This window comes from Equus asinus, chromosome X, assembly GCF_041296235.1.
Source record: "Equus asinus isolate D_3611 breed Donkey chromosome X, EquAss-T2T_v2, whole genome shotgun sequence".
Lineage (NCBI taxonomy): Eukaryota > Metazoa > Chordata > Mammalia > Perissodactyla > Equidae > Equus > Equus asinus.
In genome coordinates, this window is record NC_091820.1 from 136,942,117 (window position 1) to 136,968,963 (window position 26,847).

Below are 26,847 nucleotides of genomic sequence, written 5' to 3' on the forward strand. Positions count from 1 at the left end.
TAATGCTCAGATTGTCCTAGAATCGACCAGTGGCAGCCTCTTCAACCTGGCTCTAGTGTCTTTTTGATGCTTCCCACCATTCTTGGGGCATTCCTTACTTTCTGGCGCTATACATACGATGTTCCAGATATAATTTGTACTTTCTCAGCCTCAGCCATGAAATAAGCTGGTTCTCTAAGCCTTGGTCAAGGGAGCCGTGGCTTCTTTAAGTGGAGATATTTAGAAACCAAAATCTGGGCACTAGCTGTGCTCATTGTTACTGGTTATTATTTCTAGGTGCTTTCAGAACTAGGAAACAGGTACACATACACATACATAGGCATGGAGATCTATATCTGTGTTATTTCCTTGCCTACCCATCTATATGTATGTGTACCTTTGTGTATGTGTGTATGTAAAATAATACAAACCATGAATTCATACTGATACCTCCAATTCTACACCAACACTGCGGGGTTCGTTCCAGTCTTCCCGTTTCCACTGTTGCAACACTCTTCTACAATAGTCAGAGTCCTTGCCTCATTATCCTCAATATATTTACTCATTTGCTCAAGTCTAAAAAGCACAGAAAGTAGTTTTAGGATTGCCGACTCACATTATTTTGAAACGTAAACCTCCTTAATTGAGTTTATGTTGTTTACATTTTTAAGGTAAAATTTACATGTAATGAAATGCACAGATCTTAAGTATATCATTCCGTGCATGTTGACAAATGCATAAACCCATGGGACTCACATTCCTATCAAGACATACAATATTTCCAACACACTAAAAGCTTTTTTGTGTCCCTTCTCGGTTAGTTTTCCCCCCACCTAGAGCAACTGCTGTTCTGATGTTTTTCACTATACATTTTTCCTTTAGTAGAACTTCATAAAAATGAAAGCATATGATATATACTGTCTTGAGTCCGCCCTTTTAGACTCAGCATGATGTCTCTAAGATTCATCATGTCATTTGTATCAGTAGTTCATTCCTTTTTGTTACTGAGGCGTATTTTGTTCTTTGGATATGCCACAATTTTTTAACTATTTTCCTTTTGATGGACATTTATTTCTAGTTTTGGGTTACTACAAATAAAGCTGGAATGAACATTCTTTTACAAGTCTTTTTGTGGACACATTTTCATTTTTCAAATTATTAAACAATTTGCTTGTTAAATTATACAGTAAAATTCATTTGTTTTTTCTTGATGTATAGTTCTGTGGTTTTAACACTTGCATAGATTCATGTAACCATGACCATAGTCTAGATAAAGAACAGTTCCATCACCCCCAAAGAAACTTCCTTGTGCTATGCCTTTGTAGTCATCCCTTCCTTACCTCACTCCTAACCCCTGTCAACCACTGATTTATTCTGCATCCCTAGTTTTGTCTTTTTGAGAATGTCGTATAAATAGAGTCACACAGCATATAATCTTTAAAGATTGGCTTCTTTCCCTCAGTATAATTCCTTTGAGGTTCACCCAAGTTGTTGCACGCATCATGAACTTTTTATTGCTGAGTTACGTTTCATTGTATGGATGTACCACAGTTTACTCATTCACATGTTGAAGGACATCTGAGTCGTTGCCATTTTTTGGCAATTATTAATAAAGCTGCCATAAACATTCATGTACAAGCTTTTGGTGGACATAGTTTTTGTTTCATTTCTCTAGGGTATTGAATTATGGTATTAATTTGCATTCCCCTAGTGACTAAAGATGTTGAGCATCTTTTCATCATTTGAATATTCAAATGTTTTGCCTATTTTTAAAATTACGTTGTTTGTTTTCTTATTGTTGAGTTTTGAGAATTATTTGTATATTCTGGATACAAGTCCTTTGTCAGATATTTGATGTGCATGTACTTTCTCTAGTCCGTAGCTTCTTTTCTAATTCTCTTAACAGTGTCTTTTGCAAAATAAAAGTTTTTAATTTTGAAGAAGGATAATTTTACCATTCTTTTCTTTGTTGGATTGTGCTTTTGGTGCCATGTCCAAGAATTCATCGCCAAACTACGTATCACATAGATTTTCTCCTATTTTTTTTTTCCCTAAAAGTTCTTTAGTTCTGGGTTTTACATTTGTATCTATGATGCATTTTGAGTTAATATTTCTATAAAGGGTGAGGTTGAGGTTGAAGTTCATATTTTTTTGGCATATGGATGTCCAATTGTTCCAAAAGTATTTGTTGAAATATGACCTTGTCCTTCTCCTGCTCAAAAGCTTTCAGTGGTTTCCACTGGATCTTGGAATAAAATCCAAACTCCTTTTGTATGATCTATAAGGCATGTTGCTGCCATGCCTGCCTATTCCTCAAACCTCATTTTGTGCCACACTCCCTCTTATCTGTCATACTCTGGATGCACTGGCCTCCTCTCTCTGACTTCTCAAAGCTCTCTTCTAACACAGAGCCTTTGCATAGGCTTATGTCCTCAACCTGAAGTCCTCTTCCACTATGTTGACACATGGTTGGCTCCTCCTGGTCCCCTAGATCCACTTTTGCTTCTTTCCCATGACACCCTGCCCTCTTCCTTCATCATGCTTTTTGCAATTTGCAAATTTATAGTTATCTTTGGACTGTTTGTTTGTTCTAGATTCCCCAAAAAAGTGTAAACTCCATGAGGCTGTGTTCTCAGTGTCCAGCATTGTGCCTGCCCTCATAAAACTTACTGTCTGGTGTGGAGATGAACAAGTAAACGAGAAGCTATAATAAAGTCACCATTCCATGTAAATGCCATCTAAGCTCTTTCACTGTACCTTTGTTCCCGTTTTCTGCACTGACTAAAATGTCCTTCACCAACTCCTCAAATCCTCCTCACCACTCAGGCACCAATTCATTCCTCCTCCTCTCAGAAGTCCCTGCTGCCTGGCTGGAAGAGTTCTCCCACCCTGTTCTCTGCTTTCCTACTGACACTCTCCACTTTGCCTTGAGATCACAGGGACTGACTTCACTCTTCCTCTAGACAATCCAAAGTTCCAAGAGGGAGGTACCCAAATTACATTCAGCTTGTGGCTAATTCAGTACAGAGAGTAGCTCATCTTATCCAATTAACCCGCTTTCTGATTTCTAGGATATAAGCATGTATGTAGCCATGTATCCACCTTACCACTAGAAATTAATAGGGCTTATTTGCAGAATGAAAAAGAAAAATAAGGCCAAATTTAAAGTCATATCTCGTATCTACACAGCCAATGCTTAGGCCATCAGTGCTTTAATACGCAGCAAAGACATACTCTAAAGTTTTTCTTTCAACATATGCTGGAACTTGACTGATTTCTGTTGCTGTTTTTCCCCAAATGGCTCGGTAATAGTCCTATAAAAAGTGACAGAAGAAGCACATAGAATATCACCTTCAAGAAATGATTGAAAGAGTGGATTATAAAGTAGGAAGATTGAGATGCCAAATAAAACATGGGCGATTTGCTAAAACCTTACCATGAACATATGTAACCAGGCTAGGCCCCCTGAAGTCACTAGCTGTATTAAAAAGAAGTTGGGCCTGCTCTGTTTTGCAATGTAAAAATGTTGCATGCGTTTCCTTCTTTTGAAGTACCATGTAAGGGGAATCATTTGGACGGAAAAATGATGAACTTTAATTCATCAAAAAATCTTCAGACCGTTTTACATGGGTAGAAACATGTGATAATAGATCTAAATATGGAAATAATGAAGTATGCAAGTAAACATGGTACCAAATGAATTATAAAAACTCATGTTAGGGGCCGGCCCTGTGGCTGAGTGGTTAGGTTCGCATGCTCTGCTTCGGCGGCCCAGGGTTTTGCTGCTTCGGATCCTGGGCACGGACATGGCACTGCTCATTGGGCCATGCTGAGGCAGCGTCCCACATGCCACAACTAGAAGGACCCACAACTAAAAATACACAACTATGCACCAGGGCTTTGGGAGAAAAAAGGAAAAATAGCATCTTTAAAAACTCACGTTAGTTGGCAGTTCTAGTCCTTCAAAGACTGTTCTCTTGGAGGAGGAGATGCCTCCCTTTAGAACACTCTGTCCTCTGCTGGAGGGCTTGGCCTAAAAGACTTATTAAGTTAGTGGGAACAGAGCAAACTGTCTTTATATCTTACCACACAGTGCTGGTCTTAGTATAGTCTCTTGTCTGATTTATGAATTTCTCCTGGAATGAATTTTCCACAAATATATGATGGGGAACTGTGTAGTCTTGACATTCATTCTGCTTATGAATGTCTTTAGTGTTAGCATCTGGCATCCAGGCTGGGATCCAGATATGTTCCAGTGACTCACCAACCAACACTATATGTCACCTTCTCTACGTTTGAGAAAGCAGCAGACCACAGAACACTAATCAGATTCTAAAGGTGCCTTCTTGTTTGCTTAATATTTCTACACTGTTCAGAAGGGTCAATAACAGCAATATTCTTTTCAAGATGATAAAACTTTCAAAAAAATTTTTTTTGGTTATTGATGGCCTACCATATGTTCATAGCAGTACGTTTTGCTTGGTGTTTGTTGTCTGCTTTCTTTTCATTCTTTGACATCAGAGCACTGCTTATCATAGGTTACTTGCCCTTTGAGGTACAGGGGATATCAGTCTAGGATTTTTACCATGTTCATGATTTGTATGTACTTTCTAAGTGTTATGAATATGGTGCATTTCTTGTTTTTCCATTCTGATGAAGAAATACCACTGAGTGCCGTTAGATATTTTTCCTCTTTTGATGTGTTTGTGGAAAACTAGTGTAACCTAAAAAGCACATTAGAGAAGTTCTGACTGACCCTTTAGAGAGTGATGTTTTCTATGAAATGGATGGAGTAAGCCTTTGGTGGAGATTTTCCCATTTGGACTCCAGCCTTTGTAAAACACTGAGATATATGAGGGTTGGAGGATTTGAGTTTTAGTCCTTTTTAGTTGTGTATTAGCAGTGGTTGGAAGCAAGTCTGTTAACATGTAACTAAGACAAGGATTGAGTTTCTTAGCTATGTGATAAGAGTAATTAGCTACCAGATAATTTTAAAAGAGACCCCATATTTTAAATAGTTGAAACTCAAAATTTTGTTTTCAGTCTTCATATTCTAATATGTAAAATCATCTGAAGTCTTATGTATGATGTAGGTTCAGTTATAAATCAGCTTAGATATATTAGCTTCAAATATATCAGCTATAGATCAGCCTACACAAAGAATATGATTTTAAAAATGACAAGAATCTGTATCTGTGGCTTGAGCCAGAGGAAGGAAAGATATCATTGGTACATTTGGCTTATAGACCCTAAGTCATCTTCTCGTTGGCACAAATCCTCTTTGCACTTTGAGCACAGAGCAGTGATGGGTGTGGTGCTCAGAATAGGGAATCCGAGAGGAGAAGAGTCAAGTATTTCCCAAACCATCTCCCAACCTTTGCACATACTCACACACACAAACGCATACCCCAATCATTTCCCTGCTCTATTATTTTTGTCCCTGGCGTAATGGGTCAGAAAATGCATACTCCTTTTCTTTCAGAATTTGCACCTGAAAACTGCCAGAGTCTTCAGTATAGGATCATGCATGGTACAAATTAATCTACTGGAGAAGACTGGTGGATTCAAATAGCACGTTCCTTCCGTTCAGAGTAACTGAATGAAATATCATAGTTTGCCCCTCCCATCAAAAAAAAGAAAGAAAAATTTTTTGAGACTAAAAATGATAATTTAAGCCAAAAATTATTTTTGCAAACTGTCTCTCAGTAAGTGTTTCCATATTCAAATGCTAAAATGTTGAAAAAAAGCGGGGGAGGGATTTGTTGTCCCCTTGTTAGCAAGAAGTTAAGATCTTGAACAACTTCAGGTCCAATAAGACCTTTCCCAAGCGAGAATAGACTGGGCCTCTCTGGTTGGACCCTGAGTTTTCCACTGGCTTCCACAGTCTTTGGGGGGAAAGAAATCTTTCACCTGCTTGAGGTTTTTCAAAATTTTGATGTCTGTCTATCCATAGTCTTTCATTTGAGAGAAGTCATGACAAGCTCCAGGTGAATTCACCGAAAACGAATTGTTGGAAAGCTTTCTGCCAGATCATCAATTTGTCCAGTGGCCAAGTTGCCAAAAACCAATTCATCCAAAACCAATTCATTGAATAACCAATTTACAAAATTTACCCAAATTTATTGATTCATCAGAAAGCATGTCTTGAGAAACACTCTTCTTGAATATACTCCAAAGGTTGATAAACACTTTTCTGAAAGGGACCAGACAATAAATATTTTGGGCTTTAGAGACTACATAAGGTCTCTATAGCATATTATTTGTTTGTTTTACAACCTTTTAAAAAAGTAAAAATAATTCTTATCTCATACGAAAACAGGCTGCTGCCAATTTGGCTTACAGGCTGTAGTTTAGACCCCTTATATAGTCAAATAATGTGTATCTTTTCATATGGATATATTATTCTCAATGATATATAGTGACTACATTCTGGAATATAGTCAATGGATATATCCTTATTATCAGCATTTTAAGGAATATTCACTTTGTTAAAAGTTAAAAGTCATAGAATGAATTACCATTCTTATGAATAGCAACAATATTCTAGGATTTCATATGATTTTTTTAGGTTATTCTAATGCAGTATTAATTGTTCTAATAATTCATTTTCTGTTTTGTCAATGATCTAGCATTTTTTCAGATTCTGTCACCACAGATTCATTTGCCAAGTTTACCAGTTTTCCCAAAACTTGTATCCTTTAACCAGTAAAGTTCAGTGATTTATAGTAGATTGAAAGGTTTTAGCAGTTTTTGAAGATCCCTAGACTATCTAGCTTGGTCAGTTTTCCTGTTAGCATAAGGAAAGTTCTATGTATCTGTCCCCCAGTTCCCTACTGCTGTAGCTGGATGGAGCAGGGGACAAGAGAGGAGAATCTGTACTGGGGAAAAGAAACAAAGGAGAGCTAGTGTCCAGCACAGCCTGTGTTGAGTTGAGAAGGAACTGGGGTCCATGAGAGAAGGGCATCAGGAGCCAAACTGGTGCCTGAAGGCCCCAGAACCCTGAAATCCTTACTTCCTTTACAGTCTTAAGCTCTGCCAATCCAGTGTACTGTAAATTCTATGAATAGTTTTAAAAAACAAGGTTTTGGTAAATCAGTATATTTGAGCAATTTGACAGATAGATCTTCTGAGTTCTTGGCCATTTGACCAAATGGTCTATTGGCAAGTTGTCTTTTGGCAAATTTAATGTTAATAAATTGACTTGGTGAATTGGTCTTCCATCCTGAAAAGCAAAGGCTTTTGTAGGGGAGGAAGACAACTCCTCTACCCTCTAGGTCCTTCTGGCTGGTCTAAGAATTAAATTGACATGAGACAGAATAACAGGAGAAAATCAAAGTTTAATAACATGTATACATGGGAAAAACTGAGGAAAACTGAGCATCTCACTAGAAAGGCCAAAATCACCACCTTAAATATCATCTTCAGCTGAAGACAAAGAAGGACGTTGGGGTAGTGGTTTGGGGGTTCAAAAGGGAGAAAGACAATTTACATGGAGTTGGAAATGTGACTGTTTGGTAGACAGAACTTTGATAAGAATGGGCTTAGCAAGGACCCTCACAGTCTACTGATACACGGAGTTATTTATGGTGATAGCCTGTCCTTGGGACAGGCCTTTTATCTTAAATTCTTTTAGGCAGTTAAGGGGAAGACAGCAAAGTCTTTTGTTCTTAAAAATAATCAAGGCAAAGAGACCATTTTGGGGTGGCCAATTCTGATCTCCCACGCTTTCCAAAAGTGAAGCTAAGAAGGAGCCAGGAGTGGGGCAAGTTTACATCCTTTCTGGAAAAATGGAGAGCATAGCAATGTGTACAAACTATTTGGCAGAGTTGGTAATAGCTCATACTTATTTGAAGTTCATTCTGTGGAGGATATTCTTAAGTTGGCTTGTGGTGTGACCAAAAAGGAATGGAATTGATTTTAGCAAGTGGTCTATTAATTTACAGGACATATATGCCTTGATAGTAAAAACAAAGAAAGTCATATTGAACATGCGGCATGGCAAAATCAAGACATTTCTGGCTGGAGTTGAGCACATCTGGAGGGTATCTAATCTCTACTATTCCCTTGTAGGAGAAGAAAAATAATTTTCCCTCTACCCTTCTAGATTCTTGGCTGAGCCTCCCCTGTGATAAAAGACAGATTAACAGGAGAAAAACAAACAGGAAGTTAATTTTATATACAAATATATATACCTTTTGTATACATGGGAGATACCCAGGAAAACTGAGTAACTCCTATAAATGGCCCAAGCCACCACTTTAAATATCATTCCCAGCCAAAGACAAAAGATGCTGGGAGTTGGGGAGAAAAGGCCAGTTATGGCAGGTTAACCAGGAGAAGCACAGTAAATAAAGGTATGGTTGTTATGCAGATTTAAGTCATTGTCTTCTCCATTGATAAGAGTTTCTGGAGAGAGGGAGACATCCTTACAAATGGAGATTTCCCTTATAAATGTAAATTTCTCTTAAAAAGGGTAACTTCTACTCAATTTTCAGAGCTTGGCTTATGCCTACAGTTTCTTATAAACAACCATCTTAAGATAATCCTTTTGCCAAATAGGCGTATTTTGGGGTGGCAAATTCTCCCTTCCCCCTAATATGGTGAAAGTCCTCACTGGCACAACCTGTTGGCAGACTGTGCTCATATTCTGGCTTTGTCATTTATTAGTTAGGACCTTACACGTTATTCACTTTGTGGAGCTTTATTTCCCTCATCTGTAAAGTGGGGATGATAATAGGACACATATCATTGAGTTATTTTAGGATACAAAAAGATGGGGCCAGCCTGGTGGTGCAGCGGTTAAGTGCGCACATTCTGCTTCGGTGGCCCGCGGTTCGCTGGTTTGGATTCCGGGAGCAGACATGGCACCACTTGGCAAGCCATGCTGGGGTAGGCTTCCCACATATAAAGTAGAGGAAGATGGGCATGGATGTTAGCTCAGGGCCAGTTTTCCTCAGCAAAAAGAGGAAGATTGGCAGTAGTTAGCTCAGGGCTAATCTTCCTCAAAAAAAAAACAAAAACAAACAAACAAACAAACAAAAAGATAATATGTGTAAGACACCTACCACATGGCACAAAATTAGTAAGTGATAGTATCTTCCCTGCCAGTCAGAGGTGAGATTGGTAGTGGATAGGGAGTAGGATTAGTTGCAGTTGCCTTATGATAACTGAGAGTGATGATGGAGCACTCTCTTCAAGTTAGTGATTTTCTGAACTGTTGACTTTAAACAAATAGACCGCCAGTTATTTCTGCAGCAAAAGTGGCTTGATTCAGGATCAACAAAGAATTGCAACTTGAGGTCTGCACCCATGACAAGCCATGTTCAAGTCCCAAGCAGCAAAGAGAGAAGAAACTCTTTTATAGAGGGGAAGAGGAAGTTGGGAGGGCTATTGTAAACAAAGTTCATTGGAGGAGACTGGGACTTGGAAGTGTGGTGGCCTTTCATTGCCTGAGTTGTGACAGTCTCTCATTGGCTGAGCTTCTTGCCGATCAAGAAGAAGTCGTCTTTCTTCTTCTTGGGCTCTGCTGCTGAGGTAGGGTGTGAGAGCTTCTCCTTCTGGCCTCCCAACTCCATTTTAATGAGGTTTCTGTATACTGATTTCCACATTTTCCCTTTTGATAGATCTTTCTCTGAAAGCATCACTGATCAAGTGTCAGGTTTGTCTAGTTTCAGCAGCCTTTTTTCCCTTGATGCCAGGAAACACCTTTCCTTGGTGTCGTGTCCCACAGTGGAGGGAACTGCACAGATTGGAGACCTATTGTGGCCACATTTGAGTAACAAGGAGGGAGAGGAGGGACAACTGTCAGGCATTTTTCCTTTCTAAAGTCCATATGTTATCAAGATCATAGGCATTGGAGATCATCTGAAGCAGTATGTCATCATCAAAGGCTTGACAGATAAAATTCCAACAGGTCTGGTCTGAACACATTGGGAAAGCTGTCTCGTTGAATATCATCTCCTTCAATTTCAGGAGATTTTTACTTTCAGATTACTAGGTGATATGCAGGTCCAATCCAGGTTTGGTCCTTCCTTTAAATTTGTCACGTGAATCCAAGAGTCTATGCCCTGGAATTTGGTGGCACAGGATTAGTTAGCAGTACCTGATAGGGGCGTTTCCAGCAAGGTTGAAGAAGAGTTCCTCTGGAGGCGTCTGTTCTGGTAGATGAAATCTCCGGGTTGCAAAGTGTGATGCTTAAGATCTATGTCTCCTGAGAATGCACGGTGAAGTGATTGCTCTACCAAAATATGGTTATTTTTAATGGAAGCCATGAGGCCTTTGCAATATTAGACCACATCTGTTTTTATCAGCTGTGCGTTGAAAGAGGCAGGAGCTGAGTGAATTAGGTATCCTGTGACTATCTCAATGGGTGAGAGTTTATGAGTTCCAAAGAGGGTGGATCTGAGATATAGAAGGACCAGTGGCAATGCTTTTGGCTAAGGTATTTGGAGGGTTTCTACAAATTTTGCCTATTGAGTCTTAATAACACAGTTAGTACGTTCGGTTAAACCATAGGATTGAGGGTGGTAAGCCCGATGAAAGTGTTGTAAAACTGGCCAAACGGCACAGACTTCTCGAAGTACCTGACTAGTAAAATGGGTTCCTTGATCACTATGAAATTCAAAAGGAGTTTCCCAGGTAGGGATAATCCTTCCCCAAAGGACTTTAGCCACAGAAGAGGCAGTAGCCTGTCTGCAAGGGAAGGCTTCAGTCCAGTGAGAAAACATGCAAACCAGGACTAAAACATATTTATGTCTGTGAGATGGGGGAAGTTGTATGAAATCCATTGGCCAAACTTTGAATGGTCCATTATGCAGTTTAAAATGTCTGGGTACAGGCTTCCCCGGTTTGTATTTTGGATATGTGAGACACGCGAAGTAGGCATTTTTTGCAGCTTTATTAATATTTCCCCAACAATATTGATTCATGAATGCTGTCATTTTGTCAGTAGACCAGTGGTTAAATGCATGTACAGTGGTTAAGAGTGGGAACTTTAGAGTCTATGGTAGGACTGGGTTGTTATTTGGCCCGAACTAGAGCTTTCTCTTTTTCTCAAACCAATAATTGTTGAATTTCCAATCTTGTTTTTTCTTTTCTGAGTCCAATTGTTGGGCTTCTCTAGCCATTTTTTCTAAGTTATCATTTGGGGAAATATCCCTTTGGATCATGACAGAGGTTTGGCTGTTGTTGGTTCCTTTAAGGGTAGCATTCCTTGCAGAAATATCAATAAGGTGATTTTCTTTAGCTTCCAGACAGTCAAGTTTAGAAAGCCCCGAGATCTTAGTGATAGCTAAAGCAGTAAGTAAAAGTAAAGCATCCAGTAATTCCTGAACATGGGGACCATTTTTAATTTTATTTCAGCTGGATGTAAGGAAGCCATGTTGCTTTCACAGCATTACAAAATCATAAGCTATTCTGAAAGCATATCTGCTATCAGTATAAGTGTTGGCAGTGTTGCCCTTGGCTGAAGTACAAGCCCTCGTAAGAGTGTATTATTCAGCCTGTTGGGCCAAACTAACCATAGGTAATAGTGCTGCCTCAGCGATATCAGAAGGAGTTGTAATAGCACGCCCACCACAATATTTGCCATCGTAACCTTTTAAATAAGAAACATCAGTAAACCATGAGAAGTCAGTGTTACCCAAAGGAGTTTCCTGCAGGACATCACGAGGATTCAGGAGGTGATTCATCAGTGTTAAGTAGTCGTGAGGGACTTTGCAGTAATGTGGGGGGAGAAGAGTACCAGGGTTAAGGTTATTACAATGTAAGAGTTACGTGAGGAACAGTTAACAAAAGGATTTCGTAGGAGGTGAGGAGGCTGACTGAAATATGTTGAGTGTGATGAGAATTCAGGAAGGCTTCCACTGTGTGAGGTACAAAGATAACTAATGGGATCTCACAATGATTTCCACGGTGGCTTTAACCAAAAGGGCAGTAGCAGTAATGGCTCTAAGGCAAGGGGAGTATCCCCTCACCATAGGGTCCAGTTGCTGGCTTTAATATCCTGTGGGTCGATGGTGGTCCGTCTGTTTTGGGGTGAGTATCCCAAGGGCCTTCCCTTCCTTTTCATATGCAAAAAGGAAAAAAAATTAATCTGATAATTGGGATGTCCAATGGCAGGTGGATTCATCAAACTCTCCTTTAAGGCTTTAAAGGCAATGTGATCCTGTCCTTCCCATAAAATTGGGTTGAGGTGGTTGTTCTTTAATGAAGTATACAGAGGTTTGGCCTAAGAGAAATATGGGATCTGATTTCGGCAGTAAGCAACTAGCCTGAGCAAACCTTGCAGTTGCTGCTCAGTTTTCGATTTGGGGAAATTCAGGCCACGGAGCCTGTCTGGACCTAGGTCTGCCCCTTGTTCTGAAACCAGACGCCCTAAATATTGAACCTGAGTCTGGGCAAATTGCTATTTCTCTCTGGTGACCTTATTTCCCTTTAAGGCTAAAAGCTTTGGTGAGTGCATGCTGTCTTCCTGTGAGGAGGTGTGGGAGGGAGAGCAAAGAAGCAAATCACTCACATATTGCAACAAAGTAGAACCCCTAGGGAACCTAATATCATCCAGATCAGCCTTAAGGATTTTTGAGAAATAGGAAGGACCCTCATGAAAACCCTAAGGCATTACTGTCCAGGTGAATTACTTGCCTTCCCAAGTGAAGGCAAAAAGGTATTAACCAGCTTCATCAACTGGAATACTAAGAATGCACTGCGTAAGTCAATTACCATAAGGAATTCGCTTCCAGTGGGAATGGATGTTAGTAGTGTATGAGGGTTAAGAACAATAGAGTGTCGGGGGATAACAATGTTGTTTATTGCTTGGACGTCCTGGACAAACCTGGACTCGTGGCTTTTGGGTTTTCTCACAGGTAAGATAGGAGTATACAGGGACTAGTACAAGTGATAATGTAATCCTCTATTATGGGCTTTATACCTTGCAGGGCTTCTTTACTTATAGCCTATTGATTAATTCTGGGGAGAGGTTTTGAAGAATCTATTTGAATCTTGATGGGAGGTGCATGGTGAATTTTACCAATATCAGTTGGAGATTTTGTCCATAAGGAGGGTGTAGTTGATTCCATAGGGACAAATGATCCATGTTTCCAGAATCAGTTCTAGTACCATCAGAGACAGAGCAAATAAAAGATGTCAAAAGGTCATTTAATTCACCTGGTTGGCTGTTTTGATGGCTACTGTCAAATTCTAGGATTATTTCCCCCTTTCGGGAGAAATTAATTCTGACATGATGCTTTTCCAAGAAGTCTTGGCCTATTAAATGAATAGGGGTGGAGGAACTAAGGAGAAAAGGTTGTGTATCTCTCAAAGGGCCTAAACAAAAGGTTGAGAGACAGGAACCTTCTGAGGTTTGTTAGAAATCCCCACCATTTGAACTGTTTTAGTACTCTGAGACAGCACTACTTTATAGCAGTGGTGTTGAGCACCGAGAGTTCGACTCTGGTCTCAGGACAGAGAGATTCATCCCCAAGCTGGAGATATGTTCCTCCAAGCTGATTAAGAGGGAGGATTGGGAAGAGCCCTTGTAATTCCTTGGAGCCCCTTCATTGAGAATGTGGAGGACATTGGAAAGGCTGGTTAGAGGGCTGAAGACTCCTGAAGCACTTACATTTGTAACAAACCCTTCCAATGCCTGGCTCTTTGCAATAATAGCAGAAACGAGGGGAGTTTGGGTTTTGGTTAGGGGCCTTCATTTGCTGGAGTTGAAGATTAAGAATTTTAACAGTCTTTCTTTTAGGTGACTCATGCGAGAGAGTTGGTTTGCCAGATTAACTAAATCTGGAGTGGACATAGTTTCTCCTTCCATCCTGGTCCTTTTTACTAGCAGGGAACCATCATGGTTCAGCCTATTAATAAACATACAATTAAAAGCTACCCAGGTAGAAGGAATATCTGAAGAAAGTCCAGAATTTTCTTTTAAAAACAATCTCAATTCAATTATAATAGTCATGAACAGGTTCATCAGGTTTTTTCTTTTCTTTTCTTTCTTTTTTTTTTTTTTTGTGCACAAGCCTGAATTTTGTTGCAGTCAATGGGCTTTGGGAAAGCCATAGGAATTGCCTGATGCGGTAGTCTAGTAACTGCCTAAGCCTAATCACACAACAGGTTAGTGGGTAGGTCTCCCAGTTGTAATCCTAGATACCTTTCAGGATTTTTTCAACTAGCAGTTTTCACTCAATGCTGGGCCTGGCCTCCACTGATAAGCATATGAACTAGCTGATATAAGTCAGAGAAACCAGGTTAAGTTTCAATGACTCTGTTAAATTCCTCAGCAAATCTGTGAAGATCTTTGGTTACTTTGGGAAAATGTTTGATTATGGTTCACACTTCAGCTTTAGTCCAGGAAATATAAGAAATTAAGGGTATCGCCTTTGGCTTAATTTTAAAGGGGCAGGTTTTGATAGGTTCAGAGGAAGAGGGAGTGGGGAGAGGTTCAGGGAAAATGGGAAGTTTGGTGAGAGAGTTAGTCTGGGGGAATTGAGGGTATAGATGAAGTGTAGGTGGTATAGAAGGGAAGGAGAAAGATGGTGCCGGAGGTGGAGCCTGAGCACCAAGAGCCGGAGGAGAGAAACAAGATGGTGTCAGAGGAGAGGAACATAAGGCTTCAGAAGCCATTTTATCTTTCTTTAATTGTTTGTTCATCTCGGTTAATCTTAAAATCTTATTTTGCAAAGAGGCGATTTTAGACTCCTGATAACATTTGGAAGCCTCAAAATACCAATACAAATATGTGTTCCTTTCAGTTTTGGAAATTACAGAGCTATGGTTGTCCAAATCCGTTTTAAGAAAAGTAAGTTTGGGAAGTTTGAAAGTTCGCCATAATGGCCATTACTATTCTAAATTACTTTGGGTTAAATGGGTCCATTTAGTTAGAAATGCACATGAGGAAGTACTATGGATTTTAAACATAAAATCGGCTGGGGTCCCTGTAGGAGGAGCACCCTCAAAATGTTTAGATAATTGAGATCCCATTGCTTAGAGATTTTTCTCTAGAACAAAAGAATAATTCTCAGTCTGCAGGCCAAATATCAGCCAGTTCCAATAGGAGCAGTCCATTTTCAGTAAGGTGGACTCAAGCTTGAATCAACACAGTGCCAATGAAACAGCTGTTTCCAAAAGAGTCAGGCTGAAGTGCCAGCTCAGTTTCAAGTAGGAACAGTCCGATTCCAAAGGAATCAGGCTGAAGGTTTAGCATAGATCTGGTAGAAACAGTCTGATTTCAAGAGTCAGGCCCAAGTGCCAACCAAGTACTCACAGGCAAACAAGGCCTTAACCAGAAAAGGATGGAGCCTTAAAATAGATCTTGAATAAAGCCTGGAAAGCCTCAAATGTAAAGACAGTGGAAATTCAGATCCAGGAGAACAGACTTACCCTCAAACTCCAGAGTTGGTGAGAAAAGCAGCGAGCTCAGTGGGCTCTGTTGTGGGTACCACCCCTGTTTACTCGCCAGCCTTGGAGTCATCAGGGGTCTTCTCTGGATCCCTGCACAGGCCACCAAAATGTTGACCTTAAACAAAAAGACAGCTGGTTATTTTTCCAGCAAAGATGAGTTTATTTGGGATCAGCAAAGAACTCCAGTCTGCAACCATGGCAAGCCATCTGCAAGTCTCAAGCAGCAAAGGGAGGAGAAACTCTTTTATAGAGGGAAAGAGGAAGTTGGGAGGGCTATTGTAAACAAAGAGTCCATTGGAGGAGACTGAGAGTTCGGTAGTGTGGTAGCTTTTCATTGGCTGAGTTGTGACAATCTCTCATTGGCTGAGCTTCTTGACAGTCAAGAAGAGGAAGTCTTTCTTCTTCCTGATGGGATCTGCTATTGACTAGGGTGCGAGGGCACCCCCTTTTGGCCTCCCAACTCCATTTTAATGAGATTTCTGTTTATTAATTTCCAGAACTGATCAAAATCATCCCCTTTTCCTATCTGCCTTTGGATATGGTTCCTAAAATAAACTAATCTGATCTTTGAATAATCTATTAAGATGATATTCTCCAATGGTTTATTTACTAAAAGGAGCTATATTGAAAGAGAAGAAATATTTAAAAGGCAGGTAGTTATTTTGTATTAGGAGGTATGGAGGAGGAAAAATAAATTCCCCTATACCCTTCCAGTTTCTTGGCTGAGATGTTCCTGTAATAAAAAGACAGATTAACAGAAGAAAAACAAACAGAAGTTTACTAGCATGTGTACCTCCTGTATACATGGCAGAGACCCAGGAAAACTGAGTAACTCCCAGAACCCAAGCCACCACCTTAAATGCCATCTCCAGCTATAGACAAAAGAAGATGATGGGGGTGGGGAGCCAGTTATGGGAGATGACCAGGAAAAACACAGTAAAAGAGGGTAAGGTTGTTATGCAGATTTCAGTTGGGGGCCTGCTCCGTGGATAAGAGTTTCTAGAGCTTTAGAGTCACCTTCCCCTTCCTGGGACAGAGAGGGAAACATCCTTACAAATGGAGATTTCCTTTATAAATGTAAATGTCTCTTACAAAAGGGTAACTTCTACTCAATTTTCAGAGCTTTCCCTATGTCTGCTGTTTGCTAAAAATAATCAGCCAAAATAATCCCTATGCCAAAGAGGCGTATTTTTGGGTGACAAATTCTGTTCCCCTTCAGAGGGATCAGTTTGTGCATTCATTCAGGGGATATTTACAAGTGTACATTGGATGCAGAGCTCTGTAGCCATACAACACCCCTCTTCCTCACTCCTACAACTGCTGCCTGAAGGAGACTATTGATCTAGGTGATCCATAGCAATATCAACTCTTGATCCCCAGTCTGCTTATCTTGTCATTGGAGAGTCTGCTTCTTGGCTCTGAAGGAATAGAGAAATGATAGTGTATGCAGAACTCATCTTTGAGGAGCACATTTTCTAGGAAAGAGAATTAAAATTACAGAAGAACCATTTTAAAGCAAATTACAGTATTATAAATCCCAAATCATATATTTAAGTGGAGAAGAAACTTAGAGGAATGGAGCAGTCACGGGGAGAGTGGTTAGTGCTGGTATTTGAGATGATCACGTTGGCCTATACAGATTACAAAGCACTTTTTCTAAACATGAATTTCTCTTTACAAGAACCCTACAAGGTACGTATTATAAGTCACACTGTAAATGCCAGGAAACATGGACTCAGGGAAGCTAAGAGACTTGATCTAGGTCTTACACCTAGAAGTGTCTAAGCTGAGGTTCGAGCCCAAGTCTGGGAGACCCTAAATTCTGTCCACATTCCATGGCAGCTCTGGGATGTGGGACACAATGGTGGAGGCTGGGGAAAATAGGAGGCTATTTCAGATATGATCCTTAGGGAACCACTTAAGAGCATAGCAACTCTTGGGGAGAGGTAGGTTCTGGAGATGCTGGTACTCATCTACTTGTCAGGGATGACTGAGCTGCAGTTGGGCCTGGAGGAAAAGAGGATGCCTGCGCCTTGACCCAAACTTTCACCTTTCCGACAGAGGCTGGTAGTGGGTTTCCTCTGTGAGCCTGTGGAATACCTTTGGTTGGAGTAATCTTATAAATGAGCTCCTTAACCTTTGGTCACAACCTACAACCAAGAAAGGAGTTCTGGTTTTCCTTCCTCCACTGCTTCAGATCAGATCATCTCTGCTGTACGTTAGACAAGGAGAGAGATTTAGGATTATATTTTTACTGTCATCTGGTTCCTGACTCTGTGCCACAACTGTTCAAAACACACCTTACTTTGTACTGCATTGACGTATGAAAGAACAGTATTCACTGGATGTGTTTTTCATATTTACAGTTTCATTTATATAGCAAGTAGAAGTGGATTTTTTTTGAGCCAAGAACAACCTTCCATGAAAGTGATTCAGCAGTGTTGAGTACTTTACCAATGAATATCAAACCCCGGAAAAGATTTAAAATGGGGAGAGAGTGAGAAATTTTAAGGGCCCAATTTAAGAGTGACCTTTTGAGATTTTACATAATGAGACAGAGGTACTTTGTAATTAGAAGGTGTTTTTTTCCATGTAAATACAGCTAGCAAAGTGTTCTTTGATCATTTTCTTTCTTTTTGAAAATTGATGCAATTTGGAAAAGGAAAGTTCTGTTTTTATCTATTATTAACCAAAGGCTAGCAATGTGTATGGCTGCAAACCCTCTGTTATACGTCAGTCATGTCTTGAGCCTGAATTCACTGTTTACACGCACAGATTAGTTAGGTATGAAAAACTCCTTAAAGTTTTTCTTTAACAATGTGTGTGCTTATTTGTTACTTTTACATTCTGATTATAAGTCAAATATTTGCCATCTATGTTGATATTTAGAGAAGCATGAGATGTAAATTCACTGAAGAATTTGGAAAACTTTGCTTCCTTTTATTTTACATTTTTAAAATCCAAGCTAGTGGATTTAAAGCAAAACTAATTGCCTCACAATGTTTTGTTGTCAAAGTTGGTGTCTGGTCCAGTAAAACTCAGCGCATCCTTGTATACAGTGCTGTCTAATAGAACCTTCTATGATGACAGAAATGCTCTTTCATCTGCTCTAATACCATAGCCACTAGCCAAATGTAGCTACTGGGTACTTGAAGTGTGGCTTCTGTGACTAAAGTACTAAATTTTAAATTTCACTTAATTTTGGTTTTAATTTAGCCACATGTGGCTAGTGGCTACCATACTGGACAGTGCAGCAGTACATTCATTCACATACTGTTTATCTCAGGTATAAAGGCATTTACTGTTTAGAAGCCAATATGGAGGCATTTAATTGCTTTTAAAGAGCAGATAGAAGCCTCGTCTTTTCTTTGAAAGTAATTGTGTCAATCTGAGTAGACCTGCGTTGAGGGATGTGCAAATATTTTAATTGAGTTGCCTGGTCGGTCTGTTTATTCCTTTATTCACTCAGCAAATATTCATGAAGCACCTACTAAGTGCTCTGCATTGTGCTAGTGCTGGGATACAAGGGGTTCAAAGCAGGTGCACTGCTTTCACAAGATTCATCAGGTGGAAAAGGTGGACAGAAAGTAATAAACTTTCATACAGAACAGAAGAGAGTTGACAAAGAGGGAAGAGTCAAAGATGACTTGGAGGTTTCAGTCTTGAGTGACTGTGTGGAGGGTGTCACTGTTCGCCAAGATAGGAGACACTGGAGGAGGAGGATGAGTCTAATTGAACCATGTTGAGTTGAGATGTCTGTTAGACATCCAGAGTGCATGTCCTAAAGGCAGTTGGGTATATGGGCCTACAGCGCAGGGAGAGGTCTTGAGATAGAGATGTCGGAGTCACCCCAAGTTGAAGCCGAGGGACAAAATATGGTCTGCAGGGGAGATAATATAAAGAAAGAACAGAAAGTGAAGAACAACCTTGAAGAAGTACCAACACTTAGTAAGGAAGAAAACATTCTGTCAGACTAATTGGCTTATAAATTTAGTCAAAGACTGAAAAAAATTAGAAATAAAGATAATAATCTTTTAGGAATTTTATTTTTAAATGATGTAGATGCAAATTTATAAGTAACTCTGTTTATGTTACTTGATGCTGAAAGTCAAACCAGTAAGAAATACATATCAGATATTTTATAGTCCCATCATACATAAAAATGACTGAATTAACTCATTAAGTAGTTTTTTTGTGCTATTTAAATCAATACTTCCTAAATATGTTGATATCCAAAATATATTTTTTCAAACTCTTCTTAATTTTCTTCAATTGTAATAGATGATATAAGTAAAATGGATTTTGTGGCTGGGTCTTATGAAATATAGAATGGAAAATTTCTCTCCATTGGATCAGTATTGACTTATTGAAACCTTGAAGAATAGTCCAGTTATTCTGTTAATTTTGTGTCTTTTGAATGAATTGGGAGGGTTTCACAGATATCATTTTGTCACTGTGTTGCTATTGTGAGGTCTCGCTTTTTATCATATCTGTTATCAGACTCCAGTTTCTTATTTTGTGGAGCAATAGGAGCTTTTCACTCTTTGGCATGCAAAAGAAAAACCCTTGAAAACAAAAAGCATTTCCATAACAGATTATCAGTTATGAAACGTCTAAGGCTCAAAAAGTAATTTCAAAATTAAAAAGATTCTCATTCATTCATGTTCTCTCCTCTGTCTCTCTTCTTCTCTCTCATCTTCTACTTATTTGGTGAAAGGTAAGCTAGTGCTTAGATTCAAGTGTGCCATGAAGCTGTATTCTCACCTTGGGCATCAAAATTCTAATTTTGATAGAAATGAATTGTTAATGAGCCAAAGAGTGGAGAGTTTCTCTAATTACAGGAAGCACAATGAAATTTGGCGTGAAGGCAGTTTTTGTAATTGCCGTTGGTTTAAAAATAAAGAACATTCACTCATACACCTTGGCTTTCTTTTTTTTAGATTGCTTTGCTCACTATTGTCAAAAAGACATTGAAACCTGCAGCAAACTTCATTCTAATGAGGGTCCAGATGATTTATTTTATAGATATGGTGCAGAACAATGTTCTCTGCAGAAAAAGTGACACCTCAAAGGTTGATGATGTTATGAATTAAGAAACATAAAACAAATATTTTTTCTTATTTGAACATTAATTTTACTGTATTATAGAAAAATTAGATTTAAATAGCAAATTAGACTCCTGTGCTTAACATCTCTCTTTTCACCTATTTATAGAAGTGTTCAAGGCCAAAGAATAAGTTCTAGAATGCAATTCCTGCATGATGAACCTGATGCTGCTGCCTCAGACGTATGTACATTGAAAGCCATAGACTAAAAGCTTGGACCCTATCCCCGGGATGTTTATTCTTCAGTTAACGTGTGTTGCCGACATACAAAGGTTTCAATTTCAAGAAGTATCTCATATGGGTATACATGTGAGCGATGTTCCACAGTTGCCATTTTGTAGCTATTTCTTATTGGGAGCCAGTAACTACCATGCTTTGAATGTAGTAGCTTTAAAAAAATTAAGCTAAGCTCTATACCTCTGTGCAAGGTCTTTTTGACTTGTGAGCGCATTTCAAAATGAAAGTTTACTGACCTGCCTGCTGCAAGTAGCTATGTGAGTAGACTCATGAGACTGCATCATACGTCATCCCATCATGGGCAGAACCCAGTCCCTAATTAGCCTAGATTGTCCCCATCCTTTTCCTAAGCCATTGAATGTATCACCCACTTATCCATTCGCTAGATGTTACTAGAGAGAATGTTATAGGGACATACAATAGAAATATGAAACCTGGGTCTGCCTTCAATGATCTGAAACTCTAGTCTGGGGGATAAGACCAAATTGCAAGAAAAAAGATATAGAAGACCAGAAAAGGCCTCCCAGAAGGCCTTGCCAAGGATGTTCTTTCACATTACCTGCCACTACATGGGTGCATGTAACACAGCTACTAGGCTGGATCACTGCAGTGGTGAGAGTGTTACAGAGAGAAAAGATGGCCTAGACGTCAGAAGATAAAGGTTTGATTCCTGATTCTGCCGCTTACCAATTATGTGACCTGGGCAAAGTTCTTTTACCATGAAGAGCTTCCGTTTCCTTATCTGTAAAATAAGTGTGATAATAATCTGCCAGGCTATCTCGTATGGATGTAGTAATGCTCAAAGAAACCTGATTTCTTAGTATACTGTTTGTATTCCTGCAGTAGAATGAAGCTTCTGTGAGAGCAGGTGCTGTCTTGTTCATCAGCACATCCCCAGACATCTTGAACAAGGCTTGCCACCCACAGTAGATGCTCATAAATATTAGATGCACGAAGGAATAGTGTATGTTACAGTACTCTAGGATTTTTGTAGCCCTCTTCACACGTGTGGTAAAGGGATTCAAGAACAGTATAGACAAGCTTCCACATGATTTTGCTGCAAGGATTTGCCTGTTCCTGGGGCCTTGCAGACTACAGGTCTTTTCAGTAATTAAGTTCTTCTGTAATGTGGAGATGCTGTGAGCACATATTTTAAATATGAAGTGCTGATTTTGTGTTGCATTTTCCAACTATTGCTCATTTAACAAGCTACTTCTATGTAGATAAAACTTTCTCCCTTCTGAAGACATACCTCTGCTTAACCTAACATTCTGTTCAAGAAAAAGTATGAAACAGGAAGGAATTAGGTAGAAGAAGGCTAATTTAAACAGAGCAATGTTTTATTTACACACAAATTAATTGCGGTTATTCTGGGAAAAGAGGCCAAGACATCCATAATAGCTCTGGCCATCAGACTAACATCTACACAGCTGACAACCTGACTTCATCAGTCAGTCAACAAATATTTACCCAGGATCCGTAGCGTGCTATGTGTGAAGAATCCAGAGTCCTTCAACACACTTCAAACAAGTGTGTTTTGAGGAAAACTGGATTAAAAAAAATTCTCACTTTATAAAACTTATACAACCTAAGTAATTATAACACTTAAAAGCAAGGTTTTTTTTTTTTTTAAGAAACCCATAATCCCACCACCATGGCACAGTGCTATTTACTTTTGCTTATTCCTATTTGGTCTTGGTCTACCATCATATGTATTTTTCACTTAGTTAGAATGATAGCTTACATGCTTCTCTATAACCTTGGCTTTCACTTATCACTAAGTCCCACTTTTCTACAGTTCCAATTTTAATCATTTCAGTAACTATATAATATTCTTTGGAGTTGGGGAACTTCTGCTTCCAATTAAGATTGACTGACAGGGAACAGAGTAACTTTCTTGCCCAAAACAGCCAAAAATAAAACAGACAAAATGAAATAACGATTTTCAAGATAATGGACATCAAGCAACAAAGGACAGGGACTCTTAAGAGATGGAAAATGAATTAAATGAACCCTACGATTGCCACAGCTTACTACCTAGTGAGCTTCCAGGCCATGTGGCTGAGGGGGAGAACACACAGGGATCCCAGTGGACTGCCCGAGTTGAAGAGATTGAGGTGGGAGTATAGGGAGTCTAAGGGTACTAGCAGAGTACCTGGAGAGGAGGGGGCTGTGTGGAGAGATAATGTCAGGGAACTGGGAGGGGAAAGAACCATTCAAGAGGATTAAAGGGAACAGTGCCAGCACTCACACAGGACTGAGAATAGTTCCTGTTTCTACCAGCAACACTGGAAATCCTCATAATACACAGGACACGAGGGAAGAGTACACAGAAAGGTCTAGCCCTCGGCTAACAATTGCTCTGCTTCTGCTTATCAAATCATTAAGGCAATACCAAAAGGATCAAACTGTTTCCAGGTAATTTCACTATGTTCCAAAACAAAGATGAAGAATGTTTATAGGAATGCAAAAATATCTATACCCTACAAGATGAAGTGAACACTATTTGGCATTGAGTCAAAGAGTATCAGGCATTTAAAGAAGCAGTGATTTATGACCCTTCTTGAAGAGAAAAATCAATCAGTAGGAACTTATCCAGAACAAACACAGATTTTTGAATTAGTGGACAAGGATAGTAAAACAATTATAACTGTATTACATGTGTTCAAAATTTTAAGAAGAGACATGGAAGATGGGGAAAACATATCAAGTGAAAATTTGAGTGGTGAAAACAACACTGGGTGGGATTGATGGTAGATTAAACATTGTAGATTTAGTAGATTAGTAGATTTAAAGACAAAGCAATAGAAATTCTCCAAGTTAAACAAAAGGAGAAAAAAGTTTTAAAAGAACAGGAAAAAAGAAAAGAGCATTAGTTAGCTGTCAGAAACTTCAGTTGGCCAAATATATGTGTAAGTGGAGTCTCCATAGTGTACAGGGGTGTACAGAAAAAACAGGTGAAGTAATAATGGCCAGAAATTTTCCACATTTGGTGAAAGCTATAAACCCAAAGATCCAAGGATCTCAACTAAACCTAAGCAAAAGAAACATGGAGAAAAAAACACACAAAGCACATACCGGCCCCCTGCCAGGGACCGTCATATTTTGATCTGTCAGTTACTGTAGACAACTGCATCCAGAGAAGCATGTTCTGTTGAAAACAGCTGTTAACCGGCAAGGAATTGAGAATAAGATGATGTGTTGAGTACAAAGTTCCTTCCATGAAAACCACCACCTCACCATTTGAATAGCAGTGGCTAATGTAGCAGCATCAATGTCAATCCAAAGAAAATTCTCCCTAATTGACTCTGTCCCAGATACTTTATTGTAATGATGACTTTAGGTGACTCATGTTACCTGCAACTGACATTCTGCCATCCATCCCTGGAGATCTGTTGTTCTTGAATCGCATTGCACTAAACAAGCAAGTTTGGCAGAATTGGAGCTTGTACATTATCACATTGTTTTTTTACTCAAATTCATTGTTCCTGGAGGTAGCAGGCAAATCTTCAGAAGCAGCTGGCTTTGAGCATGAACCGCAGGGCCTGGGTGGGGTGGGAGAGCCGTGGTACACATCAGACTCAGAGGCACTCTGCCCAAGCTAATTATGTATTAATGAGGAGGACAGGGCAAACCTGGCTTAGGGAGTAATCGTGAAAGCGTCTTCCAGTGATTTTATACCTACTATGAGGTAGGCACCTAATCATTTATTCACTCAACAGACACCTATTGAAGCACCTAAAAAGTGATTTAAGAAGGTCATCCCTAACTCCATATAGGGGTGGGAGATGACATGGTACTTATGATAGAATAATAAGACGACTAATGACTAAAGTGTATTGAGGACTTGTTATGCATCAAGCATTGGGCTGGGTGCTTAACTCCCACAGCAACCCTATGAGGCATTATCGTTCCAGTTTTAAAGATGGTGAATCTTGGATTCTTGCTATTGAATAACTTGCCCAAAGTTGCACAGTAAGTGGCAGAGCCAGGATTCAAATCCAGGCCTGTCTGATCCCAATATCTACTTCCTATATAATGAAGCACCTACTTTCAAAGCTCTCTGTTTTTTCATGTTGTCCTATTCTTTGTTTTATGGCTTCCCTTTCTTTGTATTTTTGAACATTTTAAGTGTGTTTATTTTAAAGGCCATTTCAGATTCATTCATTTATTGATTCATTGAACATATATTTATTCAACACCTACTGTGTACTATACACTGTTTTAGGTGAGGGGGGTGGATACGTCAGTTAAGAAAATTGAAAAATTTCTGCTCTAGAGGAGCTTACGTTCTAGCAGGAGGAGATAGATGATAAACAAGATAAGTATATTAAATAAATAAATGATAAATTAGAAGGTGAGAAGAGCTATTGAAAAGAAGTAGAGCAGGATGAGAGGGATTGGGAATGCAACAGATAGGGGAGTGCAGTATTAAATATGAGCAAACATTGAAGGAAGTGAGAAAGTTAGCCATGAAGATATATATCTGGGGGGAAGACTCAAGAGAGGGGAAACCAAAGCAAGACCTTGAGGTGGAAGCATGCCTGGTGTTTAGAGGAATAGCAGGGAGGCCAGAGGGCCTAGAGCAGAGTGAACAAAGGTAAGAGTAGGTATGGTTGGAATCAGAGATGTAATGGGGGTCAGGTCGAATAGGGCCTTGGAAGCCATTGTATGGCTTTGGGGTTTACTCTGAATGAAATGGGGAACCATGGGAGAGTTGTGAGCAGAAGAGTGACATAATCTGATTAGTTTATTAAAAGAGTCACTATGTTGAGACTAGACTGTGGGGAGGAGGAGTAGGTGTGGAAGCTGGGAGTTGAGTTAGGAGGCTATCTCAGCAATCCAAGTGAGAGATGATGGTGGCTTGGAGCAGGGTAGTAACAGTGAAAATCGTAAGTAGTAGTCATATCCTAGATCTATTTTGAAGGAAGAACACTTGGAGTTGCTGACATTGGATGAGATGTATGAGAAAAAGAGAGGAGTTAGGGATGACTTTAAGGTACTTGACCTGAGCAACTGGAAAGATGGTATTGCATTAACTGGAGAAAACTGTGGGAAGAATTTGCAAGCTTACAGGTGTTTGCTGGGGAAGGTAATAAAGGGGTCTCAGTTTTGAAAATATTTATGTTTGGGATGCTTATTAGATAGTCAGTTGGAAATATAGAGCTAGACTGGTGATAAGAATTGAGGAATCAGCAACATGGATGGTCTTAAAGCTATAGACTTGGATGAGGTCACCAGGGGAGTAAGTATAGACAGAAATAAGAACCAAGGACTAAGCCTGGAGTACCTCCAAAGTGAAGAGATTAGAGAGAAGAGAAGGAATCAGCAGTGGAGATTGAGAGGACGTGACCAGTGAAGTAAGAGTTAAGCCAAGTGAAGAAAGTATTTCCAGGAGGAGGAAATGAAAAACAGTGTCAAACACTGCTGATAGATTAGGTAGGTTGACTACTCAGAAGTGCCATTAGATTTAGGTCCTGGAAGCCATTGCTGAACTTGAGAAAAATTTTGGTGGACTGTAGACGAGGGCAGGGAGATATCGTCTGCTTGAGCAGATATAAGAGAGGATGGTGGAATTGGAGACATTAAGTACTTCCCTTTTGAGAAGTTTTGCTCTCAAGGGAATCAGACAAACAGAATGGTACGTAAAAGACAGGTGGGATCCAGAGAGGATTTTTTGTTTCTTCCTTTTCCCCTACAAAGCCCCAGTACATAGTTGTGTATAGTTGTAAGTTTTTCTTCCGGTTCTTCTATGTGAGCTGGTGCCACAACGTGGCTACTGACAGACGAGTGGTTTGGTTCTGGGCCCAGGAACTGGGCCCAGGCTGCCTAAGTAGAGTGCACTAAACTTTAACCACTAGGCCATCAGAGCTGGCTCCAGAGAGGATTTTTAAACAGAGTGTATTTTTAAAAATTCTACTCTATTTTATCTAGTGTTTTTCCCATGTCTATTCCATCTGTTATCTTGACTGGATGCCCTAAAGCGCTGTTCTTTTTACAAAACTAAAATGAAAGGACCTCTTAAAAGTGACTCAGAGCACTTCTGATGCTAAGCTAATCATGGGGAAAATGTGAAGATTGGGGGATGTACGTCTTGATTGCCTCCCCCGCAGTGTACACTCAT

General features: G+C 39.6%; 1 protein-coding gene across 1 annotated transcript in view; it reads left to right on the forward strand.

The window, feature by feature from the left end:
- PASD1 (PAS domain containing repressor 1) overlaps positions 1-26,847 on the forward strand; it is a 65,779-nt gene that overhangs the window by 26,897 nt on the left and 12,035 nt on the right. The window contains exon 9 of the mRNA XM_070501797.1: positions 20,596-20,668. Coding sequence (XP_070357898.1) covers positions 20,596-20,668 — 73 coding nt within the window. The remainder of the gene's footprint in view (positions 1-20,595; positions 20,669-26,847) is intronic.